Raw genomic sequence first — 22229 nt, forward strand, 5'->3', positions numbered from 1 at the left:
TGTTTCAATTTGAGAAAGCGTTCCAGGTCTGAGCGGTTATTGCCGCACAAAAACATCCGAGCTGACTGTGTGGATCACTTTTAATCACTATTACGCCGCCTTATTGTAAACAAAGGGAATTTATTGCGACATTGGGTTTGCCGCATTGTAGCACTGACTTGAGATTTTTCCTTAGTCATCACTCCTATAGTCCCGTGACACTCATGATGCTCAGTACGTAGCGTATCTATTGAGTGTGATGTTTAATACGGATGCTTTAATTGTGTTAATTGCGGGTGTTGTTAATGACCATGCAATCAACTGTTCACTTCTTCAGCTGAACGTATGTAATTGCAGGTCAGGAATTTGTCTCGTTTCCGCCTTCACTCATTTACAAACTGAAGCCAGAAATAATAATAAATAAAAAGAATGATGCAAACCCGAGCACACACACACGCACACACACTAGCAGAAAGACCTGAATATCTGCTTGCGTATAATTTATTATCAGCCCAGACTCGAACATGCAGACTTAAACCTGCAGCTGTCAGTAACAGATGTTTCCAAAGATGTAGCCACCATCAAATGGTAATTCGGTATTTTTAGTAAACAAAACATGGTTTGAAACGTGAGTAACACAGAGTTTATTATTATTATTATCATCATGTTTTTATGACCCTTTTTCTTCCTGTTGTCCTCATAAGACCTAGATATATGAGCCTTACCAGAAATACAGCTCAGACTGGACTTTTCTACTCAGTCGGTGCAGTCATCATAAGGTGCAAATGTGTGTGTGTGTGTGTGCGCGCGCGTGTTTAAATGGGCTTCTGAGTTTTTGTTTTGAACACCCTGACCATTTTCCATTTTCACCCTGATGTTGGAATATCACACACCACCACATATACACTAACCTTTATTTCTCTTTTGTTTTGCAGCCCCTACAGATTGATGATAATTTCTGCGGGCAGGATTTCAACCAGCCTCTGGGCGGCACCAGCACCATAGAGGGCATTCCGCTATTCATAGACAAGGACGACGGGATGACCTCAGTGGCCGCGTACGATTACCGTGGCAACACCGTGGTGTTCTCGGGCACGCGCTCTGGCCGTCTGAAGAAGGTAAGAGGCAACACACCTATTCTGCTTTATTCCCATCACTGTGGCGTTGAGGAATGCGCCTGCAGGGAGGAGACGAGACTTTTTCATGGCTCTGGGTGGTTCTCAGACATGCTGGATATGCCGGAAATGGGCTGTTAGCTGTCAGCTCTTGAATATTTGTTTTAGCTGATTTTAGTGAGGTAACACACTTAGGCAAGGTCAGTAGTTGACAGTAATGTATTAAATGTAATTCTTTACTGTACTTAAGTAGCTTTTTCACGTATCTGTACTTTTACTGAAGTATTTCCAATTAGAGAAAGACTTAGTTGAACTCCTTCATCGGTCCCATTAATCCCATTGTTTTTAGGTGTTAATGTATAGCAATAGATTAAATAAAAATAGAGAAGAGTAACCATGACCTAACTATACATCATTCTAAAGGTCTAAGCCTCAAGCAGCGATTTCAGATCACTGTTTTTCAATGGAAAACGTATAATGAATGTACCTGCTAAATTTGTGTAAGCAGTACACAACAACATGCACAAACACATCCTCTGCCGCAAGTCCTGGTTTAGTAGGAAAGATAAGGGACCACTGATCAACATGGCGTACAGCATTTTTACTCCAACCAAACAATATTGTTGTAATTTAGATGCTTATTTCTTTATGTCGAAGAACTTCGGATGGTGTTTGTATGTATATATTTTGGCATGAAAAAAACGACATCCTGCTGGTAAAAAAACAAATATGGCTGGTAGAATATAGTGTTACAAAACGCTTAAGACCACAAAAACAAAAAAATCTTGTGTTGAGTCTCCTCTATAGGCAGTTGCCATGACATTTTTATTCTGCACCACTTATCATTTCGAACCTTTTATTTGTAGCATTATGGAAACTAAATGATTGATGGAAAATGTAGCCAATAGGATTTTATTCCTCTATACAAACTCTTACTGGCCGAAGCAGCACGTGGTGTGACGAACCAGGAAGTGATGCAGCTCTCAACTTGGCAAAAACAGCTGTTTATAGCGCGTGCTAACTGGGCTTTGTTTACAAAAATAAAGAAAACAAAGAAAAAAATTGACAGTCAAATAAGTTGTTTTACTGGAGATTTGCAAAAAAAAAAATTCAAGCAGCGATGTGGAAAATATTGTTGTGGGCAGAGTAACAACAGAGACTTAGATCTGCATAAAGATGCTATTTTACATCTGAAAGTTACAGTTTTAGAGAAATGCTTGAAAAGTGTGTGTGTGTGTGTGTGTGTTGTTGGGACTGGAATGGCCGCACATCAATATGAAAGGCCAAGAGCTACAAACAAGAGCTTGTTTGCTACCTGGCCATCAGTATGAATGCAAACTCAATATCAATACCCCCAAACATGTCTAACTATAGCCTTTAATGGTCAGCCATTCATTTCTATGCATTTAGCAGGTGGCTTTCAAACAGGTGGACGGAGAAAAGGATCAGACATAGTCTCAGATAAATGTTTGTAGGAATCTCATTTGTAATGAAAATCTTCATAAAAGTTTAAATATAAACCCATGAGACGTTGCTTTGAACCCAGTACTTTTCTGGATTGCTCCAGGACTGATTTCATGCATTTATATAAAAAATTAAATGATGTTTAATGCAGGAAATGTATATCCATGGCACGTAATCATCTATAACTTAATATCTTTTTAAGCAATATCAACTTTGATGATTGACAGTAAATCTCAGTGTCTTCTCTTTAAAGATATTTAAATTGTGTATGTAGCCAACTTTTCTCAGGAGCTGTTAACATTTAAAGTTGGGTAGGGCATTTCTGCTGTGAGTCCCAAAATGTGGGCTGGGTAGGGTCGAACCAGACATCGTCTCGGATAAATGTTTGTAGGAATCTTCATTTTTTTTTAATGATATCTTCATTTAATTTAAAATATAAACTCATTAGACATGTCGCTTTTAACCCAGTACTTTTCTGGATTGCTCCAGGACTGATTTAATGTATTTTTATACGAAGAAAAAAAAATTCCAATTCAGGAAATAATTTTTCACAGTACTTCATCATGTATAATTTGTTATACATCTTTTACTTATAATCTTTTTAAGCAATAACAACTTTGAATAATAGACAGTAAAGCTCAAAGTGTCTCCTTTTTTTAAGATGTTTAACTTGTGTATAGAGCCCTCTTTTATCAGAAACTGTTAGCATTTAAATTTAGGTAGGGCATTTTCAGCTGTGAGTCCCAAAATCTGTGCCAAAGGCTAACAGGTTAACTTCATTACATTTCAAAGTCGAGTATCTTAATTTTTATTTAACTACATTTTGAGAGTGCTGAGAGTCTTTTCATATAAACTGGGTTGATTTAGTAAGTACGAGTCTTGGTACTTTGGATACTTAAGAACATTTAAAGGCAAATACTTTTGTAATTTTACTAAAGTAAAAGTTAAATCGGAACACTTTTACTTTCAGTGGAGTAATATTTTACCTACTGTATCATTACTTTAACTCAAACATGGTTTGTGTACTTCATCCACCAGTCCACTAGTTGACACATTTGATGTTAGGGGATATCTAGGGAGGAGGAAATGTTTGGTTCAGCCCACAGATCAGAAGTTTGAGAATTAAAATCCCAGCACTGCTAGGCTGCCTCTATTGAGTTCGTGAGCAAGACCACTCAGCCACTCAAATATATCTTGTCATAAATGTAAGCTAAGTAAGATTTTGTGGTTTTGACCATCTGGCCCAAAAAGCCCCATGACTGTGCAGAATTTCAGTTTGGTGCCCATAGCGTCTCGAGTGTTCCTTCTTCTCCATATCATGTCTGAAGGTGCTCTGACACGTCCATCATTGGAAGTGATCCCTAGTAATTTTTTTTCTTCCCCTTTGGTGAGATTTATTTAGGCAGATGAGAACACAGCAATAACACTTGGCTGCGGACCAAAACAACCACTCCGAGGCCGTCTAAGCCAGTCGGATTTTCGGTCTGGTACAAAGCAGACTCTATTGCTGTGAGAAAACGACCCACGTGCACAAAGCCACCCAAACTTGCCGTGTACGTCGTGGCTTGTCGTAGAGCCGTTTAACCCAGCCAAAGGACAGAAATGTGGTGCTGTACAAATGATGTGCTCTGGGTGTTTGGGCAAAAGGAGAAAGTAAAACTGTGGCACAAACTCGCTATTAATATACTTAGCTTTTCTATTATTATTATCTGGCTCTGTGTTCAAGTTTAAGGGATTTATTTATTTATTTTCAAGCAAGGTTTTTTAAACCAGGGACTAAAAAAGATACGAGTACATATTTTGTCCCACACAACCCTCAGGCACTTCTTACTTTTTGGTTGCTAATTGTTGTATGCAGTATGAAACTAAATAGCAAACCAAACCAAAGGAATCAGTTTTGCTTTGACTCAACTTCAGATGCTGGACTGATAAATGTGGAAATGCCCGATGGTTGGGTCGTGGTTTTGTTATGGGCGTTGGATTCGGGGTGCGGGTTGTAAGAGTGGTTAGTGTGGGTTGCCAATGGGCAGGGCCTCAGGTTAGGCGCTGGTCTGTGATCGGTGATGTGATTCTGCTGATGCTCTTCTTACCTTAAGGGTTCATTTCACTGCATTCAGAAGTAATGCAGCATGTGAATACAGTGCATTTGAACTGAACATTTCCCTGCCAGCTGGTATGGACATAAATTTTTTTGTAGTCTGAGGATGAGTGTGTTTGGCCACACCTCATTCCTACCTTTCCTGTTTTTCTCCAGTGAAGAATATAAGGATGTTTGGCAATGCTGACGGTAATACTTATGACTGTGCTCTTGAAATGCTGTTCCAGAGAACGGATCGCGCCGATCCCTGAGAACCCGTGTGTCCTCGAGGCATTATTCATACGTCGGGAGGAACAGGAAGAGTGTCGCGCTGTCTGCGCGCATTCTGCGTTTAGATTGACATGGCTCATATGCTAGAGCTAGCTGAGCACTCTATGTCATAAGTGGATATTTCCATATTCACATATGGTGGCTCGCTCGCTCGTTGACATTTTCATTATAGTTTTTGTGTGTGTGCGCGTGGAGAGGGGAGATGGGTTGAGACAGAAGGGAGCATTGAAGCATCACATGATAAATTCACTGAGATGTGAAATGGAGGACAGGCTGTGGCCAATACCCAGGAGCGAGAGAGGGAGAGAGCGAGAGAGATGAAGAGGCTACTGGAGAGATTTCAGATTGAGATGGACTTATAATGAAGCTTTGTATTTTGTGCGCTACTCTGCTTACCGCCTCTCCTCGCTTTTAAATATGCCTATTTTCTTTTAACCACACGCGCGCACGCATCCCATATAGATAACACATCCTTCTGAGGTTTTTTTTCTTCACTCTCATTTTGTCCATCCAAACCTCATGTCTATGCAGAGAGGGCTCTTTAGCATCAGTGCTCTCTCTTTCTCTCACTCTCTCACTCAATCATGATTGTATGCCCCCGCGAGGGCTCTTCAATCAGGCTGAGAGCATTGAAGCCGTGCCTGAGCGAGGGGCACGGCGAGCGGACACGGCCCGGGCAGACACTTGCGACCCGGTGACACTCGCGGATCCTCTCGCAGGTCCTCCAAACCTCGCTGTGCTGCTCCACTTGAAAGACGGCACACAAGCGAGGGATAAAATGTGTCCAATTTACTACATTTTCGTATATAGCATAATATTTATATATTTTTTTTCAAAGGAATGTTTATGCACGGTCACTTAGACTTGCACTAGGATAGTTTGCGGGGTGAGGGTTAGCACGCCCTCCACTTGTCACGGGAGGATTTCGAGTGTCGAGTGTAGAGGGCGCAAAGAAGGAGGAGGATACTTTTAAAGTGCTTTGTTAGGGTTTGTGGTTGTCCAGGGAACAGATGGAGGTGCGGACTGTAGTGTAGAGTGGCCCAGGAAGGCTGAGACAGACAGGAATGTGCTCACACCCTGCACTTAGGCCAGCCAGGCTTACAATTATACCCCACACACACCATGTCTGTCTGGCAAGTTTCATATTAGTTATGTCTTTTGTCTTTCTCTGTAGGTTACAGTCCTCACTGTCCTTTCTCATCATTATTTCAATCACTCCCTCCCTCTCTCTGTCCTTCTCTCCCTCTCTCTCTCTCTCGTTCTCTCTCGCTCGCTCGCTCAGCATTTGAGTGGGTTGAATAGGTCATTCAGACACATTGTTTTCGAGGCTAAATGGCTTCGCTGTCATCCCGAATTACTCCATTCAAGCGCACGCTACTGGAATCTCTCTGTCTAAGCTATACGGTATCCCCCCACTCTCTGTAATAAGGTTGTTAATTATACCCCGTGTTCTCATTCATATTAATATGCTCTGCATCTGTCTCTCACACTAATCTCATGCGATCTGGGAGCTCCTGCCACTGCCAGCACTGTCCTCTTATCGTCCTGTTCTATAGCATATTTGTGTCACATGGTTACAAGTGAATGTATATATTTTCCATATATAAGTGTGTGTGTGTGTGTGTGTGTGTGTGTGTGTGTGTGTGTGTGTGTGTGTATGTATGTGTGTGTATATATATATATAATTCAGTGGTGCCCACAAAACTCATTTAGTCATACACCAACTCCTCCTGTTCTATAGTGCAATTACTTATGTCATAATGAGATGTTTAGTCTTATTTGCGTTTAATATTTGCTTTAGTCATTAAAGACATTTCTAATGAAACAAAGGGGTTTACAACAGCAAGCTTTCATAGTTGCGACATTTGCGCAAACTCGAGAGCTGTCTTAATACGAGACCTTTTAATTTTGGTCCAGATTCTTGCATAAACGCTTCTGCAATTGATTTATAAATAAACTTGTTTTATAAATTAATCTTCTTTCTTTGGATATACAACATCGATTGTTCCCCGTGTTATACAGAACGTAGTCATACCACACAGTATTACACCATAAAGATCTTTAACAATTTAGTGCTTTTTATAAAAAAAAAATTTATAATAAGTTTGTAATAGTTTATCGTAACGAGTCTACACTCGTTAAACTGAAGTTCAATCCAAAATTTTTTCTTTGTTAAAATATGAAATGAAGCGGTTTATATCAGCAAGATTTCACAGTTGCGACATTTACTCAAACTCGAGAGTTGTCTTAATACGAGACGTTTTTTTTTTTTTTGATTTATGAATAAACTTGTTCCATAAATAAATGCTCCTTTCCCCTTATTTGGATATACAGCATCTATTTTTCCTGTTCTACACAACAAAGTCCACCACAGAATTGCACTATAAAGATTTTGACAGTGTAGTTTTTAATTTTTCATGTTTGGAATTATGTGTCATAATGAGAGTCTACACACGAAGTTAAATCTAAACTATACAATGGCTTCGTTAAGAGCAGATGGTTTTAGTAAGCAGCACGTCTCAGCAGTTTCGGTTTAATTGCAAGAATGATGTTAGACCCATTTCCAATTTTGACCGCTTCGCCATGCGTAACCAATCACACTAGTTTAATCACTCAGGAAGAGTTATTCACGCAGTTTAATCGTCGATTTGCAATTTCACAACAAAAGAAAGGTAACGACTGAGTCTCTAAAAAAAAAATTAATAAATAAATAAATAAAGCTCCAATATCGGGCCGGTTAAATCTCGTACGTTTCCTCTTTACGCTGCTCGTATATAGCAGTGCAGCAGCTGCTGTGAGGAAATGTTGATCCTAATGTCAACAATCGCAGCATCCACACACACCCCGAATGAATCGGCCTGCACTCGGTGGAGCAGAATGAAGTCAGCAGTGTCCATCTCTCTTTTCCTTTTAATGATGCACTCGTTTACCCAACACACCAGAGAACGAGGGGCTAATCTGTCAAGATGAAGAGACGTGGAGGGGGTAATGAATAATGGATGAGGAGTGGTTTGCAGCACGGGGTTTGTTTAACCGAGGGCTTAACAACACGGGGTGCCTGGTTACAATAGATGTGCCGGAAAAGCACTGCTTCGCCCAGGTTTTTTTTTTTCTTTTTGCTTTACATCATTTTCAGGAGCTCCAGGAATGATTTTTATTTTTGTGTGTGTGGGTGCACAGTGGTGCACCCAGAGTCCAAAGCAATTACTTAAATGATACTGCTCTGTGACAGAGTCCAAAGGAGAGGCCATAATTGGAGCTGCAGAGGTAAATTATCTTTGGCCCAGAGTGACACGCGTGCGCACACACACACACACACACACACGCGCGCACGCACGCACACGCAGGATAAGAGTAATGGGTTGTCTGTCGCTCTGATGTCCAAGTCTCCATAATTAGTGTTGTAGCGTTTCAGTGACAGCTCGAGGCATGAACTGTAGCAACAGCACAACTCGAACTCCAACACGCTACACACCGACACATCCAACACTCTTTTCAGTGTAAAGTTCTTTCATTGATTCAGTTCACAAATGCATGAAGACATGCTGCATCACAGGATTGTGCGCTCGACTCACTCTGAGGAAAACGCTGTGATTGACAGGGAGAGTGTATCGTCATTCCACCCACCCAGACAGCACAAAGTTCAGCTTGCTTGGCTCTCGCCCATTGATGGCTCTAAATGTTCAGGATTCAGAATATCAATTTGGTAAATAGGGTGTGTTCTTTTTTCTTTCTTTCTTTTTTCTCGGTCCACCATTCAGCAGCCAGTTTTTGTTGCTTTTAGGTGAAAAGAAAAAAAAACACCGAATTGATTTGGAAATGTTTTCAATTTTTAATTCCAAATGGCATCAAATTTACATATCTATCTACATATCTACACTGTATAGGGTTAAACTTAATGTTCTACATGCTACAGTATGTCGAACAGGGTTATTAGATGTTTTAGCTTCATGTACAGAAGACATGTTATTTAGCATGGTGTTTTTAATATGTAATAATCAATCAAATATTAAGTGTAAAAACAGCTTTAAATTACACCGTTTTGTCAGTCACAATATGTACATCAAGGAAAAAGTCATTGAGCCAAAAGATTTTTTTTTTCTTTTTCCTAAAAGGATGTGTCAGGCTCTTAAATAGCTTCCTGAGAAACTGTGCTTTGGTCTCCATAATGACTTGTCCATCTGTGTTTTGGACGCTGGGCTCCTCATGAGCATCTCCTCAGCGGGGCACGGTCTGGAACAAACTCCCAATCCCATAAATCTTAGCTTCCTCTCCAAACAATGCCAGAGGCTTGCTTTATTGCAGTGGCGTTCAGGGCCTTTCAGGAGACAGGTGTGTGAGCTTGTGCTCATTAATTGTAGGCCCGGAGTTGTGTTAGGACGCCGACCTCGTGAACTTCACAGGAGACGCTTTACTATACGGAGCAGAGAGAGACGGTGCTGCGCGACGCGCAGGGATCGGGTCGCAAGGTCAAAGCTCCCAGAATTCATTGCCAGAAGTCTGTGAGCGACAAGCTGCTTTCTGTCACACGCTTGAACACACTTGACCAGGATTCGAGTGTTGGCCATTAGTGTTGGCCTGTCTTGGAATTAAGTCATGTTCAGATGCACATATGCACTTAATAATAATAATAATAATTTTAAATTAAAATTTTCAGTTCTTTGTACATTTTCAAATATTGTGATTGATATATTTTTGTCATATTACACACCGGTGCTTATTTCCCCTTTTGACTTTGCGGAGTCTCGCCAATTATCTGTCTACGCTGTGTGTTTACTTTAGTTTTATTTCGTTTCTCATGGGCTTCTATTCTTTTGGCCTTTCTCTTTTTTTAATATACTTTTATCCCAGCTGACATCGCACAGATTGTCTACTGTATCTCTCTCGCTCCTTCTCTCTGTCTCTCTCTTTCTGGGTGTGTGTTTTAATAAAAATGTAGCTCGTTACCTTGAAGTGCACAAAAATGGCACTTAATCCTAACAGTGATCGAATTATCATTCCTTATTAATCTGGGGAAAAAGGCTTCTTGCTGTTTAAGCACTTTTATATGTTAATCTGCTAATACTTTCAGAATTATAGGAAATGCCCCCGTTTTTTTTTTTAATGAATCGAGTTTAATCTCATTGGATCAAAAAGCCTTGCTAGTTAACACGTTTCATGCAATAAGCCTTTTTTTTGCTGCTCTGTTCTTTTACATTAGCATCAAGGCAATGTATAATATTGTATAAGTGTGTGACAGATTTTCTGCACTGAGTGGATAAACTGTAGTGGTAGTAAGATGTATGCACACTATATGATCAAAAGTATTGGAACACTTTACTTTTCCAGAAATATGTGGTTCTTTCTCAAACCTTTAGCACAAAGCACATTTGTATAGGATGGCTTTGGATGCGGTAGTATGAAATTTTCCTTTCATTTAAACTAGGAGACCCAAACCTGTTCGAGCTCCATGAAGATATGGTTTAATGGTTTGGAGTAGAAGATCTTGAGTGGCCTTCCATAGAGCTCTGACCTCATTCCTACTGAATGCTGACTGCACCCCAGGCCTCCTCACCTCACATACATCAGTACCTGATATTTAGTAATGATCTTGTGGATGAATGAGCACAAACCTCCACAAGCACACTCCAAAACCTAGTGAAACATCTTCTCAGAAGAGTGGAGGGTATTCTAAGAGCAAATGGGAACAATATATTGGGGAAAAAAAGCACCAGTGGTGGACAGTAGCAAATGTAATTCGTTACTGTACTTAAGTAGTTTTTTCATGTATCGGTATTTTACTCAAGTATTTCCGTTTGGAGAGACTTTTACTTCACTACATTTCAAAGTCAAATCGATCCCTTTTTTTAACTGTTCATTTGCTCGGTCACATCAGTTATATCACGTCATGGTGAATGTCTCGAAGAGTGCACCCTTCACCCAGAGAAGTTCCCTCACTCATACTCTGATAGGAGAGGCGGGGCTGGGTGACATCACGTCAGTAAGGAGAGCTGAACCCAAATTAAAATGATGGATGACCAAAAAAAAAAAAAAAAATTTTTAGAAACCCAATTCAGAAAAAGAGAAAAGGAGTCGAGGGAAACGTGCAAAAGATAAAGGTGTGTGCAGCTCATCTCGTCATGAGGAGGATAGTATAAGCTAATGCATTTAATGAAACATAAGATATATAAAGTTCTAATTTATAGTATGTAGTTTATCATAATGTGTGTGGCAACAAAACAATTACAGTCAAACTAGTGTAGTAGGATTGTAGTTAAACTAGAAATTATTAATTTGGTTACCTTTAATTGAGGTGATATTATAAAGGTTTTCTGTGATTATACTGAAAAGGTCCTGAACTGAGATCAGTAAGGGGAATCTCCAGTGCAGCTTAAAAGGCTCATTTAAAAGACATATATGATAAGGATATAGATACTGTATGTATCTTATAGCTACAATTAGCCAAGGAGTCGTATGATTTTTGTTTCGGAGAGTTGAATTTAATTGCGCAATAAATGCAATTAGGGTGATTATTTATTGATGAAAGGGAGTTCTCAAAAATGTCTCCAAATTTGTGGACTGCTCGGAGAATATTTCGTACTCATCTCAGTCACTCAGTGACAGAAGCTGAAGCAGAGAGGAACTTTTCAAAGTTGAAGCTAATCAATAGGGGAGACGTGGGGTCATGGCGTGGTTCACCCAGGGTGCAATTCAAGCTAGATCGGCCATTGCTAGCTCCTCTTAGCGTGACCATAGAGTTCAGCATCAGTTCAACAGCAAGCAGAAAATTTTCAGAGGAATAAATGATGGAAGAAACTCTTGACACTAACTTGTCACAGCACCAGTGACCTTATTTTATTTTGAAGTTGTTAGTCTTTTCACTTAAACGTCGTTGATTAAGCAACATTCTTGTGATTAAAAATGATATGGCTCTAATGTTTCTATTCATTTCTAGTACTTGGATACTTAAGTGCATATGAAAGCAAATACTTTTATACTTTCACTCAAGTGAAAGTTTAAAGGCAGCACTTTGACTGGAGTGATATTTTACCTACCGTATCTCTACTTTAACTCCAGTACATGCTCTGTGTACTTCATCAATCACTGAAAAGCACATACAAATTTTGCTCGCTTGTTCACAATCCTTTGTCCTTGTAGTGTATATCCAATGGTGTAATATGGACGGATATTGAACATTGTAACAATGCAGGCTCCAGGGCGAGACGAGATTGGATGGAAGGTCTTAGATGATGTTCTTTCGGCAATAATCGAATGCTTTCCCGAGTACTTTCTCGGCTTTCACAAAGGTTTGGAGTTTTGCACCCAGCATCATCACAGACAATGTTCATGTAGCTTCATTTACAAGTGAGTAAAGAAGTGATGAGTGTTATGCAGAACTGTTTCAAGGATCTCTTTCAGTCTCTCTTTCTTTCCCTCTCATTTTTGTGTGCGCGCACGTGTGGTAGAGAAATGAAGATGTCGCTTGCACAGATGCTTTGTGTTCAAAATCCTGCGCATGCCTTTGCCTTTGTGTTGCACTGCCAGGCATGTGATGAGTTATTTGACTCTGTTAGCAGTCCAAAAAAGTGTGTGTGTGTGTGTGTGTGTGTGTGTGTGTGTGTGTGTGTGTGTGTGTGCAGAAAGTATGTGCGGTTATCACATGGCTGTCATATGCCACTAGTTTCGCACCACGTTCACATGGTTTTGGGCTAGATACTTCTCCCGCGCACACACACACACACACACACACACACACACACACACACACACACACACACACACGTAGGGAAAGCTGGATCTGTTGTGCTTTTCAGGGTCATGCCCGGAATCTGATAATAAGATGCGTTTGTGTCCTAAATTATAAGCGCACACACACACTGTATCTTTCCTGTGGCCTTTAAGTTCATGCATTTCAATATTTATTTATTTTTGTTGTAATTTTTTAACTGAAGCGTTTGCAGTTGTGAGGAAGCGGTGCAGAGTGCATCTGCTGAGAGCGAAAGCGTGTCGTCTTTTCATTTCATCTTTTCATTTGTGCTAAAATATTCATGATTATCCTGTTCTGACTGCCCCCATGCAGGGGGCTTTTAATTCCTGCCACACACACACACACACACACACACACACACACACACACACACACACACACACACACACACACACACGTGCGCGCTGCTGCTGTCGGGCCTGTACTTGAGCTCAGGTTTATTTCACCCTCAGTGCTGTTTATGTTCGACATTCCTGTCTGCCCTCCCCCTCCCCCTTCCTCGCATGTTCCTCTCCCCTCTGCAACCCCTCCCTCTCATCGTTCTGTCCATCTTCGATGAAAGACGATGAAGGAAAAGACCGATTGAGTTTCCATCCGCCTCAAGCCTTCCTGTAGTTCTGATATTTCAGTCTTCCCACATACATCATTTCTTATGCGCTCTCTCTCTCTCTCTCTCTCTCTCTCTCTCTCTCTCTCTCTCTCTCTCTCTCTCTCTCTCTCTCTCTCTCTCTCTCTCTCTCTCTCTCTTTTTTCCCCTCAATCTTTCATCTCATGTTCTCTCACTCTTTCTTCCTTCCTCTCTCACCCCCTCTTCTCCCAAATCCCTTTCCCACTCTAATGTTTCTATGGTAACAGCAAGGATAGTGGTCTTGTCAAATCTGCTCAGGTAGAATTTCACATGTCTGGATTTTGTGTGTGTGTGCATATACTCGTGCATGTGTGAACTTCAGTCTTGTATGATTTTGCATCCATGCAGTTGACAAAACTCCACACATTTGCGCACTGGTATAGTCTCACGTGCGCACCGTTTTTAATTCATACCAGGCAGCTTTATTTTCATGACATGGAGTCGTGATTTCGGAGGCAACAGCAGGCCACACAGCAACAGCGCAACATCTAAACAGATTTTTTCCCCCAATTCTATGCAAATCAGCTCGGACGAAGTTACTTTTTTTCAGTTCTCAAATTTTTTCCTTTCAATTTGGTTACTACGTGAAATACATTCTTCTTCACCGATGGGCAAAACCCAGGGGAAAAAAAACAATAACCATCTTTCACATTATCCTTTCACTTCTAATGAAACGTGTACAGAAATATTATGTCATCATGATTTCTAAAGGCAAGAAGTAGAAGCTTTTCAGAGGAAACAAACAGAAATACATTTATATTCACATCTTTGGTCGGCGCCTCCTTTTCCAGAGCAACTTCTAATGATTTAATTTATACATCTAAGCAGTTGAGGGTTAAGGGCCTTGCTCAAGGGCCCAGCACTGGCAGCTTGGTGGTGCTGGGATTTGAATTAATGACCTTCAGATCCTGACGTTCATGGTGCTGCGATTTGAATTCATGACCTTCAGATCAGAAGTCCAAAATCTGAACCACTGGGCTACTTCATGTCATCTGAATGTCTGAGATATGGGAAAATAAATGCTTTAAAGTTGTCAATGGAGGAAATAATTTTTCTGCAGTGACACCAATGATGCCAAAAAGTGTAGATTTGGCAGTGTAGAGGTGAACGTTGTTGTTCGTGGTGAATGTACTCTATATAGCAGTGCACAGTTATATATACAGTAGTGCACAGTTTGCTTAAATAAAATATGACTGGCAACCTGACAAAAAATATGTGTGTGAATCGTGAATCACGGATTTTCTTTGCTCGAGTTTTCAATAAGAAATAATCAGAACACACAAAGTGCAAAACAGTAGTTCACCCCCACAAAAGATGAAGCACAGGTAGCATGAGAGATTAGTGGTTTTCCTAATAATGTGGAAAAAGAGACGGATCTCATGATTCGAATCACTCGGAAGTATGGCTGCACCTATCGATTATTTTATTATCGATTAGTCTAGTATTCAAATAAGTATTACTTTCCTTTATTAAAGCGCAATACAAAATATAAGACGGCTCTCTTAAAATGAACGTCATATGTTTCCATTTTAGAAAAATTGCACACAAGAATAGCTGTGAAAACTAAACCTATTTAGTGCATTTAATTGACGTATTACATCAAATTACAAAAACAAAAACTAAAAATAATTAAAATCAAAATCAAAATTTTAATTACTCTTAAAAAAAAAACAAAAACAAAAAAGTGTGTGTGTGTGTGTGTGTGTATATATATATATATATATATATATATATATATATATATGTATATATATATATATATATATATATATATATATATATATATATATATATATATATATATATATATATATATATAATATAAAATATAAAAAAAAAAGTAACCACACTGTATGGTGTTTTTTGTTTGAAATAATCCCAAACTTTGGAAACTTTCTCGCGTTTTCTTTGGTCTGAATCTTCTCCTCGGCCCTCGCTGTTTACTCCACGTCTCTCCATTTTTCATTCTGCAGCACCTTCTGTGTTACCTGTCCAGAGCGCTCCAGGGTTTAGTGGGTGGTGCGTCGGTAATAATGGTCCGTGGGGAAACACAGTGCTCAGTGTGTAGTTAAATGGACTAAACGAAGCGCATTTTTTTTTTTTTTTGTATTCGAATTACACGAGTTACTCGAGGAATCATTTCAGCCCTACACGGAAGAGCATTGAATTTGTGTGTGCCTGGCTGCATTTAAACTGTTGAGTTTCCAGTACTTCCCATGCACTCTGTAATGTTATTCTTTTACTCTTCAGTACACAAACGCCCGATGATGTACATCGATATGCAATACGTTTTCAACAAAAAAGACTTGATGCATAATAACGAATTACTCTCCCGATCATGCGTGGTTTTTTTTGTATCTGAGTGACTCTGGGCTGAGTGTAGTGTAAAAAATGCACCGGCAGCAGGCTTTACTCTGCTCGTAATTAGCCGTGCGTGCGCACGTGTGCGTGTGTGTTAATGGGTTAAAAGAGAAAATGCACTGGCAGCAAAGCTTGCTTGTCCTGCTTTATTGGGTACTTTTTCGCCTGCTCGCATTTTCTGTGTAGCGAAGTGTGTGCGTCCGCGCGTGTGCGTGTTCTCGTGGGGCAGATAGAACCGCATTCAGGCTTGACTTTCACCGCACTGAAACAGGAAAAAAAAAGTCTTTACAGCAGTCTGCAATCTCAGACCCATCACAAATGCACTCGCATACACACAGCATTAATATATTAAACACACAGAAGCCTCAGGGCGGACGTTTATAAAGATTAAGGCCCACACAGGCCTGAAAGCCGAGAACGCCAGCACCGACTGCTTATTATATCGCTAATTCACTTCGTCCATTGCCTTTCTCACACACACACACACACGTGATATAACACACCAGAACGTGGTTCATTATGGTAATACGGGCCACGCCACACACCGAATATCAGCTCGAGGTGCGGATGATGTTTCGGCGTTAATAAATAATTGAGTCTCCATGTGTCATGGCGTGTACATGCAGTATATTTAAGCAGCTTTACCTCATTTGAGATCAATACACGAATCCATACAGCGTGAAACTGTAGAAAGCGTATTGACTCCTATTATATTTCCACAATGATCTCCAGGATATCAGATGACTCCTGGAACATGCGGAATAATTGAAAACTGTCCGCCGAAGGAAAAACTCCCAAGAACGAGTGCGGGGGGAATGGGGGGAGAGAGCGAGAGGGAGACCAAGCAAATGTTGCTTTAATTTGATTCACTGAACAATAGTCAGGGGACTGTATTATGCTCATGTAGAGGCATGGGGTGCAAGGCAGCTTAATAAGGTAATATCTCTCTTTCTCGCGTACACACGCGTACACGTATACACATACGCGTGGTCTGCCTTAGAGAGAGACAGAAGGTTTGGGAAACAAGAAAGCAGTAGGGGAAAGAGACGACACAGCCCGCCAAAGAGAGACAGAAGGTTTGGGGGGGGGGGGAGAGGAGTAAAGTATTTTCTGAGGCACGGATCGCTTTATTTAGTATGGAACAGAAAGTGAGCCAGAAAGAGAAGTTGGGTGAGAGATAGAGAGAATGAGACACAAAAAAACACAGGTTTTTTTCACAGCGTGTAATAAAGCTGACATAAACACGCACGTTTTAGTTTTGATTACTTACGAGATGTATTATTTAAATGCGGATTAATTAGACTAATGTGGACACTGCTATGTGAAGCAGGAAGATTTATTTACATAAATTATTAAAGGTGTAAATTGTCTCTTTATTAAGCTCACAAGAAATTGTTGCAATAGTGTAAACTAGATAAAACCAGAAACTAGTTATTTGATTATGCCCCGTTTTTAGCACTTGCAGCAATAATTACATTTTTTCTTTTTTTTCTTTTTTTCCTTTATTATTTTCACATGCTCACTGCATAGTGTATAATGATATAAGGATCCAGGACTTCAGTCAGCATGACAGCAGGGTGTCAGTCTCCAAGAGCCACCAGAACAGCTTAACATAGATTCGATAAATCACTGGAATTGTACTGGAGCACCATTAAAACCTTCTTTTCTAAAGGTATTCAAGTAATTAGTATGTTGATGATGATTGAGACTAGTGTCTCAACATGTAGCTCCAAAATTCCATCTCAGTGTTCAGTTGGGTTCTAATCAGAGAGAAGGTCGTAGCATATCGTAGCATATAAATGATTTACAACATTTGCGTCCGTTCAGTAAGGCCCTGTGAATGAAGGTGGGGGCCATCCAGGAAGAGACCCTCAAAATGGAATGTAGGTGATGACTCAGAATCGGGATTTGATTCACCATGGCTGAGCTCGAAACTCACTAACTTTTATTCGCATTCATCATCCATTTTTAGAGCAATCAATTTGAGCACTGTTTACAATTTTCAGCCTCTTGACCTCCTCAGAAAAGGACTATACATTTCTGATAACGCTTACAATGCGTCCTTTCCTCGTCTGCTCTCTGGTAGTGTAGAGTTAATTAAGCCCTAGCAGCCACGAGTGCTAGAGTGACCCAAATACATAGCTATACGCTTTCAAGCAGGCAGTCACCGATGCTCCACCTGTTCCGACTCCACCGTCAAGCTCACTTCACGCTTATATATTCGCTGAAGCGTGTCTCTCTCTCGTGCATATGTGCCCGCTCTCTGGCAGTTCGGCGGTGCGCTCTAAGTGCTCAGGAGGAGGAGAGCTTCATGGCACTGACTGCTCAATCCGGAGTTTCATTAGAGACCAAACCATCTGCAGTGGCAGCCCATGGTAACCGGGGCCCAGCGGAGTCCTCCATCAGAGCCAAAATGGCTGTGTGACTGTTTGTCCGCTCTCCACGGACAGCGGGGGCCGGGTCGGGGGTCAAGGCCACGAGAGAACGAGTGCACTGAGGGATGAAAGAGGATTTAATGCTCGAAAGGGTGTGAGAGATTGTGTTAGTAAACCGATAGTATGTCTTTCTTCTGGAGCTTTATTCACTTCTAGATTTGTGCTCCATTTACCGTTATTCTTTCATGGTGGGGATTTTTTTTTTTTTGTCCTACCGTCTAAAAGCGTCTGAAGAAGATGCTGAATAAGGGAAAAGTGGAGAGAGGGGGGAAAGGAGAGACCGTGAGAGATAGACGGACAAACTGGCCTTCAGATAGACACCTGATCTCTTCCTGTGGCAGAACTGCTCCCTTTTTTTGCCGACTATGATATAGTGTGTGTGTGTGTGTGTGTGTGTGTGTGTGTGTGTGTGTGTGTGTGTGTGTGTGTGTGTGTGTATCTCACACAAACTAACAGACAGGATATTTTGGGATCCAGTACATATACACCGTCTGTCTGTGGCTCTGCATATACAATGCCAGATCACTGTGCGTGTGTATGTATGTGTGTATGAGAACACTTAGAGTTTGTGGCACTGCTTGGTGTCAGGTTGTGAAAACTTTATCAAGTATAAGACAGTATAAAATCCCAGGCTATCAAGGACAGGAAGTGATACCAAACACCGGAATTGGATTAGAAGACCAAATCAACTGTGTGTAGATCTCTGTATCTTTGTAGATTTCAGCCACCTCATTTCTTAATGTTCGTAGACTTGATCTTTAAATAGATTGATTAGATTTCCTGTTATGAATTAAAAGATGGTGGGAGTAAATTAAATGGAAATTGCATGTGAATGTATCTTTTGTGCACACATGGGTTATGTACGTCACATTTTTTTTTTTTTTGCAGTAATGTTATTGGCCTTAAAATCAGCACACATTAGTGAACACTGAACTCTTTTTTTTCAATAGGGCTTATGTACTTCCTAAATACACCGTCCAGGCAAAACATTATGACGGGTGAAGTGAATAACACTGATTATCTCCATCATGGCACCTGTTAGTGGGTGGGATATAATTAGGCAGCAAGTGAACATTTTGCCCCCAAACTTGATGTGTTGGAAGCAGGAAAAATGGGCAAGTGTAAGGATTTAAGTGAGTTTACCAAGATTCAAATTGTGATTGCTAGACGACTGGGCCAGAGCATCTACAAAACGGCAGCTCTTCTGTGGTTCCTGGTCTGCAGTGGTCAGTATCTATCGAAGAGGTCCAAGGAAGGAACCGTGGTGAACCAGCGACAGGGTTATCGGCAGCCAAAGCTCATTAATGCACGTGGGGAGCGAAGGCTGGCCCATGTGGTCTGATCCAACAGATGAGTTACTGTCATTTAAATTGCTAAAGATGTTAATGCTGTTAATGCTCAATAGATCAGAACTGTTTTGGCAGCAAAAAGGGACCAACACAATATTAGGCTGGTGGGCATAATGTTTATTTACATATATTATACCACAATTTTTATTGGTAGTCTTCACCAGCGCGTTTCCACACATGCTGGACTCCATCTGAGCCAAACATGTTTCTTAGTCTCATCAGACCACAAGACATGGTTCCAGTAATTCATGCTCTTGGACAGGTCGTCTTCAGCAAACTGTTCGCGGGCTTTCTTGTGAGCCAGCTTCAGAACAGGCTTCCTTCTGGTATAATGACAAGCGAACCTTCCGCCCCTGCAACCTCTAAAGCTAAATGTTGACAGCACTCATGCATCTGGTTTTTTTAACCCGTTTAGGAAAACCTCTGTATGACCATGGCCCTGTACTGTAACTCAGGCTGTTACCGATCTTGTTGTAGCCTGAGCCATGAGGTGTCATGTTGAACATCCAGTGGTCAGTTTGAAAGAACTGTACTTAAAGCACCAAATTTTACAAGATACACAAATCTGTATGGTCCTGTCAAGCAGACAAAAACATTAACCTGATGAATAGGACGATGCACAGCTGTTATCACTTGGGGTGTACTCACTTTTGTTCCCAGTTATTTTGACAATAATGGCTGTATGTTGAGTTGTTTTTTAGCGCACAATAAACCTATGCTGCTATACAAACTGCACATTAAAATATATCCAAGATTCATTTCTATAGTATTATAGTATATTATAGTGGTTACTGAAATGTGAGGTGTGTACTCACTTTTGTGAGACACACACACACACACACACACACACACACACACACACACACACACACACACACACACACACACACACACACACACCCCTAATCATTCCTAATAATATACGAGTAGGTAAAACTAAATAAATGAACAGAATAAACCTGCTGCAGTTGTGACATCTCAGCAATAGTATGCTCCCCAAAGAACAAGTGTTACGCCCATGCTGACGTGTGGATGGAAGGATTTAGAAACATTTGTGTGCGTGTGTGTGGTAAAGGTATTTGCAGTTGTCGGCGAACCTGAATACCTGTCTTGACAGTATTTTGGCACAGAGAGCACCGCAGGATATTCAAATTACCCCAAAAGTGGGAAGTCGGATCTCAGGGATTATGTCATGTTCGAGATCTGTGTGTTCGGAGCTACAGAGTGGGGAAAGAGAACACTTGAGTTCTCTGTTTTCGTGGTTTTGTAGTCGGCTAACTGTGAAGAGTGATTTACATTGATTTCCTCGAAACAGCATAATTCAGATTAAGTCTCCAGCAGAACTTGTGTATGCGGCATAATCTTTTGCTGAAGGTATTTTCTTTACTGCTAATGACCCACCAATTACGAGTTAACACCTTTATTTAATCGCAGAATTTCCAAAAGAAAATAACAAATTGAAAGCCGGCTTTTACAGGTTTTACAGGCAGGAGCGAGCGATAAGATACGAACGTCGCGGAACAAAATACAGAGAATACAAGGAAAAACGTGCAGTACAACTCTATTAAAAGTCTACAGTTACAAGTGGTGCATAAGAGGTAGCTTTGCTTTGCAGAAGTTTGTGTTGCCCCAGAATCAAGTTTCACCTGCTCGGCTTTTCTGTCCCATCCCGCCTGCTGCTTTTGATGCTGCGGTGTTCAATTCTGTGTTTTGTCTCAGCGCTGACCATCGCGTTGTTCTAAACGTGCCTTTATAAACCACTCTGATCACAGTCGGTGTCTGTTAATGTGGTCGACGGGAATTTAATTCCACGCGCTGTTACAGTAAACTGTTTGCCGTGCTTTCAATCATTCTGTTTATTCCACTGTATTACATCAGTCAAACACGAACACGTGCGCTGCCACTGAAAAGCCTCCAGTTTAAATTCCAGATAAAAATATGAAACACACACTTGGTTTTCTTTCTAATTAAGCAGCCCTTTATTATCTGTTCTGTTAGTTATTGTACATGCACTTTATATAGATTTTACATGCAATATATTTGATCATGAAAATTAGAGGGAAGCCACATGCCTAGTGTGGACATTTATAAATGGTTCATAAGCGATTATGGGATGTAATTTCATTATGGGACATACACACCCATACACACATGGCTTATGATTTGCTAAGTCACATGATTCAGGAATAAGACTAAATGATTAAAATGCTTCAATTGGGATCGGCTTCATCATATGATTCACCACAATTCTGATCAAAAACAATGATTCAACTCTGAATTTATGAGCTTCCTATTTGTATATATACTTCTGTAGAAAAACCTGACCATTAGATTCATGTGATTTTTGCACATTCCATTCCACATTTAGTCTCCATTTGCTCTTATAGTAACCTCCACTCTTCTGGGAAGATGTTCCACTAGATTTTAGAGTGTGCTTGTGGAGATTTGTGCTCATTCAGCTACGTGGGTCATGTTATTGATGTAGGTGAGGATGCCTGGGTTGCGGTCAGTGTTCCAATTTATCCCAAAGGTGTTCAATAGGTCTGAGATCAGAGCTCTATAGCAGGCCACTCCAGATCTACCACTCTGGCCCAAACCTATATTTCTGGAGCTGGCTTTGTTCACTGATGCATGATTTCATGCAACCACATCCAACGACATCATGCACTATTAAGTGTCTATAAAACACCTTGAGGAAGAACCACAAATGTCTGGCAAAGTTAGGTGTCCCAATACTTTAGTCCTTATGGTGTGTATGAGCTGGTTGGTCAGTCACATTGAGC

General features: G+C 40.6%; 1 protein-coding gene across 6 annotated transcripts in view; it reads left to right on the forward strand.

Moving 5' to 3' along the window:
* The window catches only part of plxna1b (plexin A1b), a 191154-nt gene that overhangs the window by 54220 nt on the left and 114705 nt on the right, over nucleotides 1-22229 (forward strand). For all 6 annotated transcript variants that reach the window (XR_014531279.1, XR_014531280.1, XM_083527835.1 and 3 more), the window contains exon 3: nucleotides 915-1097. Coding sequence is in view for 4 of the 6 variants with exons in the window: in XM_083527835.1 (XP_083383961.1) it covers nucleotides 915-1097 (183 nt within the window). In the remaining 2 variants the exon portion in view is untranslated. The remainder of the gene's footprint in view (nucleotides 1-914; nucleotides 1098-22229) is intronic.

Source organism: Silurus aristotelis (genome assembly GCF_946808225.1).
Source record: "Silurus aristotelis genome assembly, chromosome: 2".
Classification (NCBI taxonomy): domain Eukaryota; kingdom Metazoa; phylum Chordata; class Actinopteri; order Siluriformes; family Siluridae; genus Silurus; species Silurus aristotelis.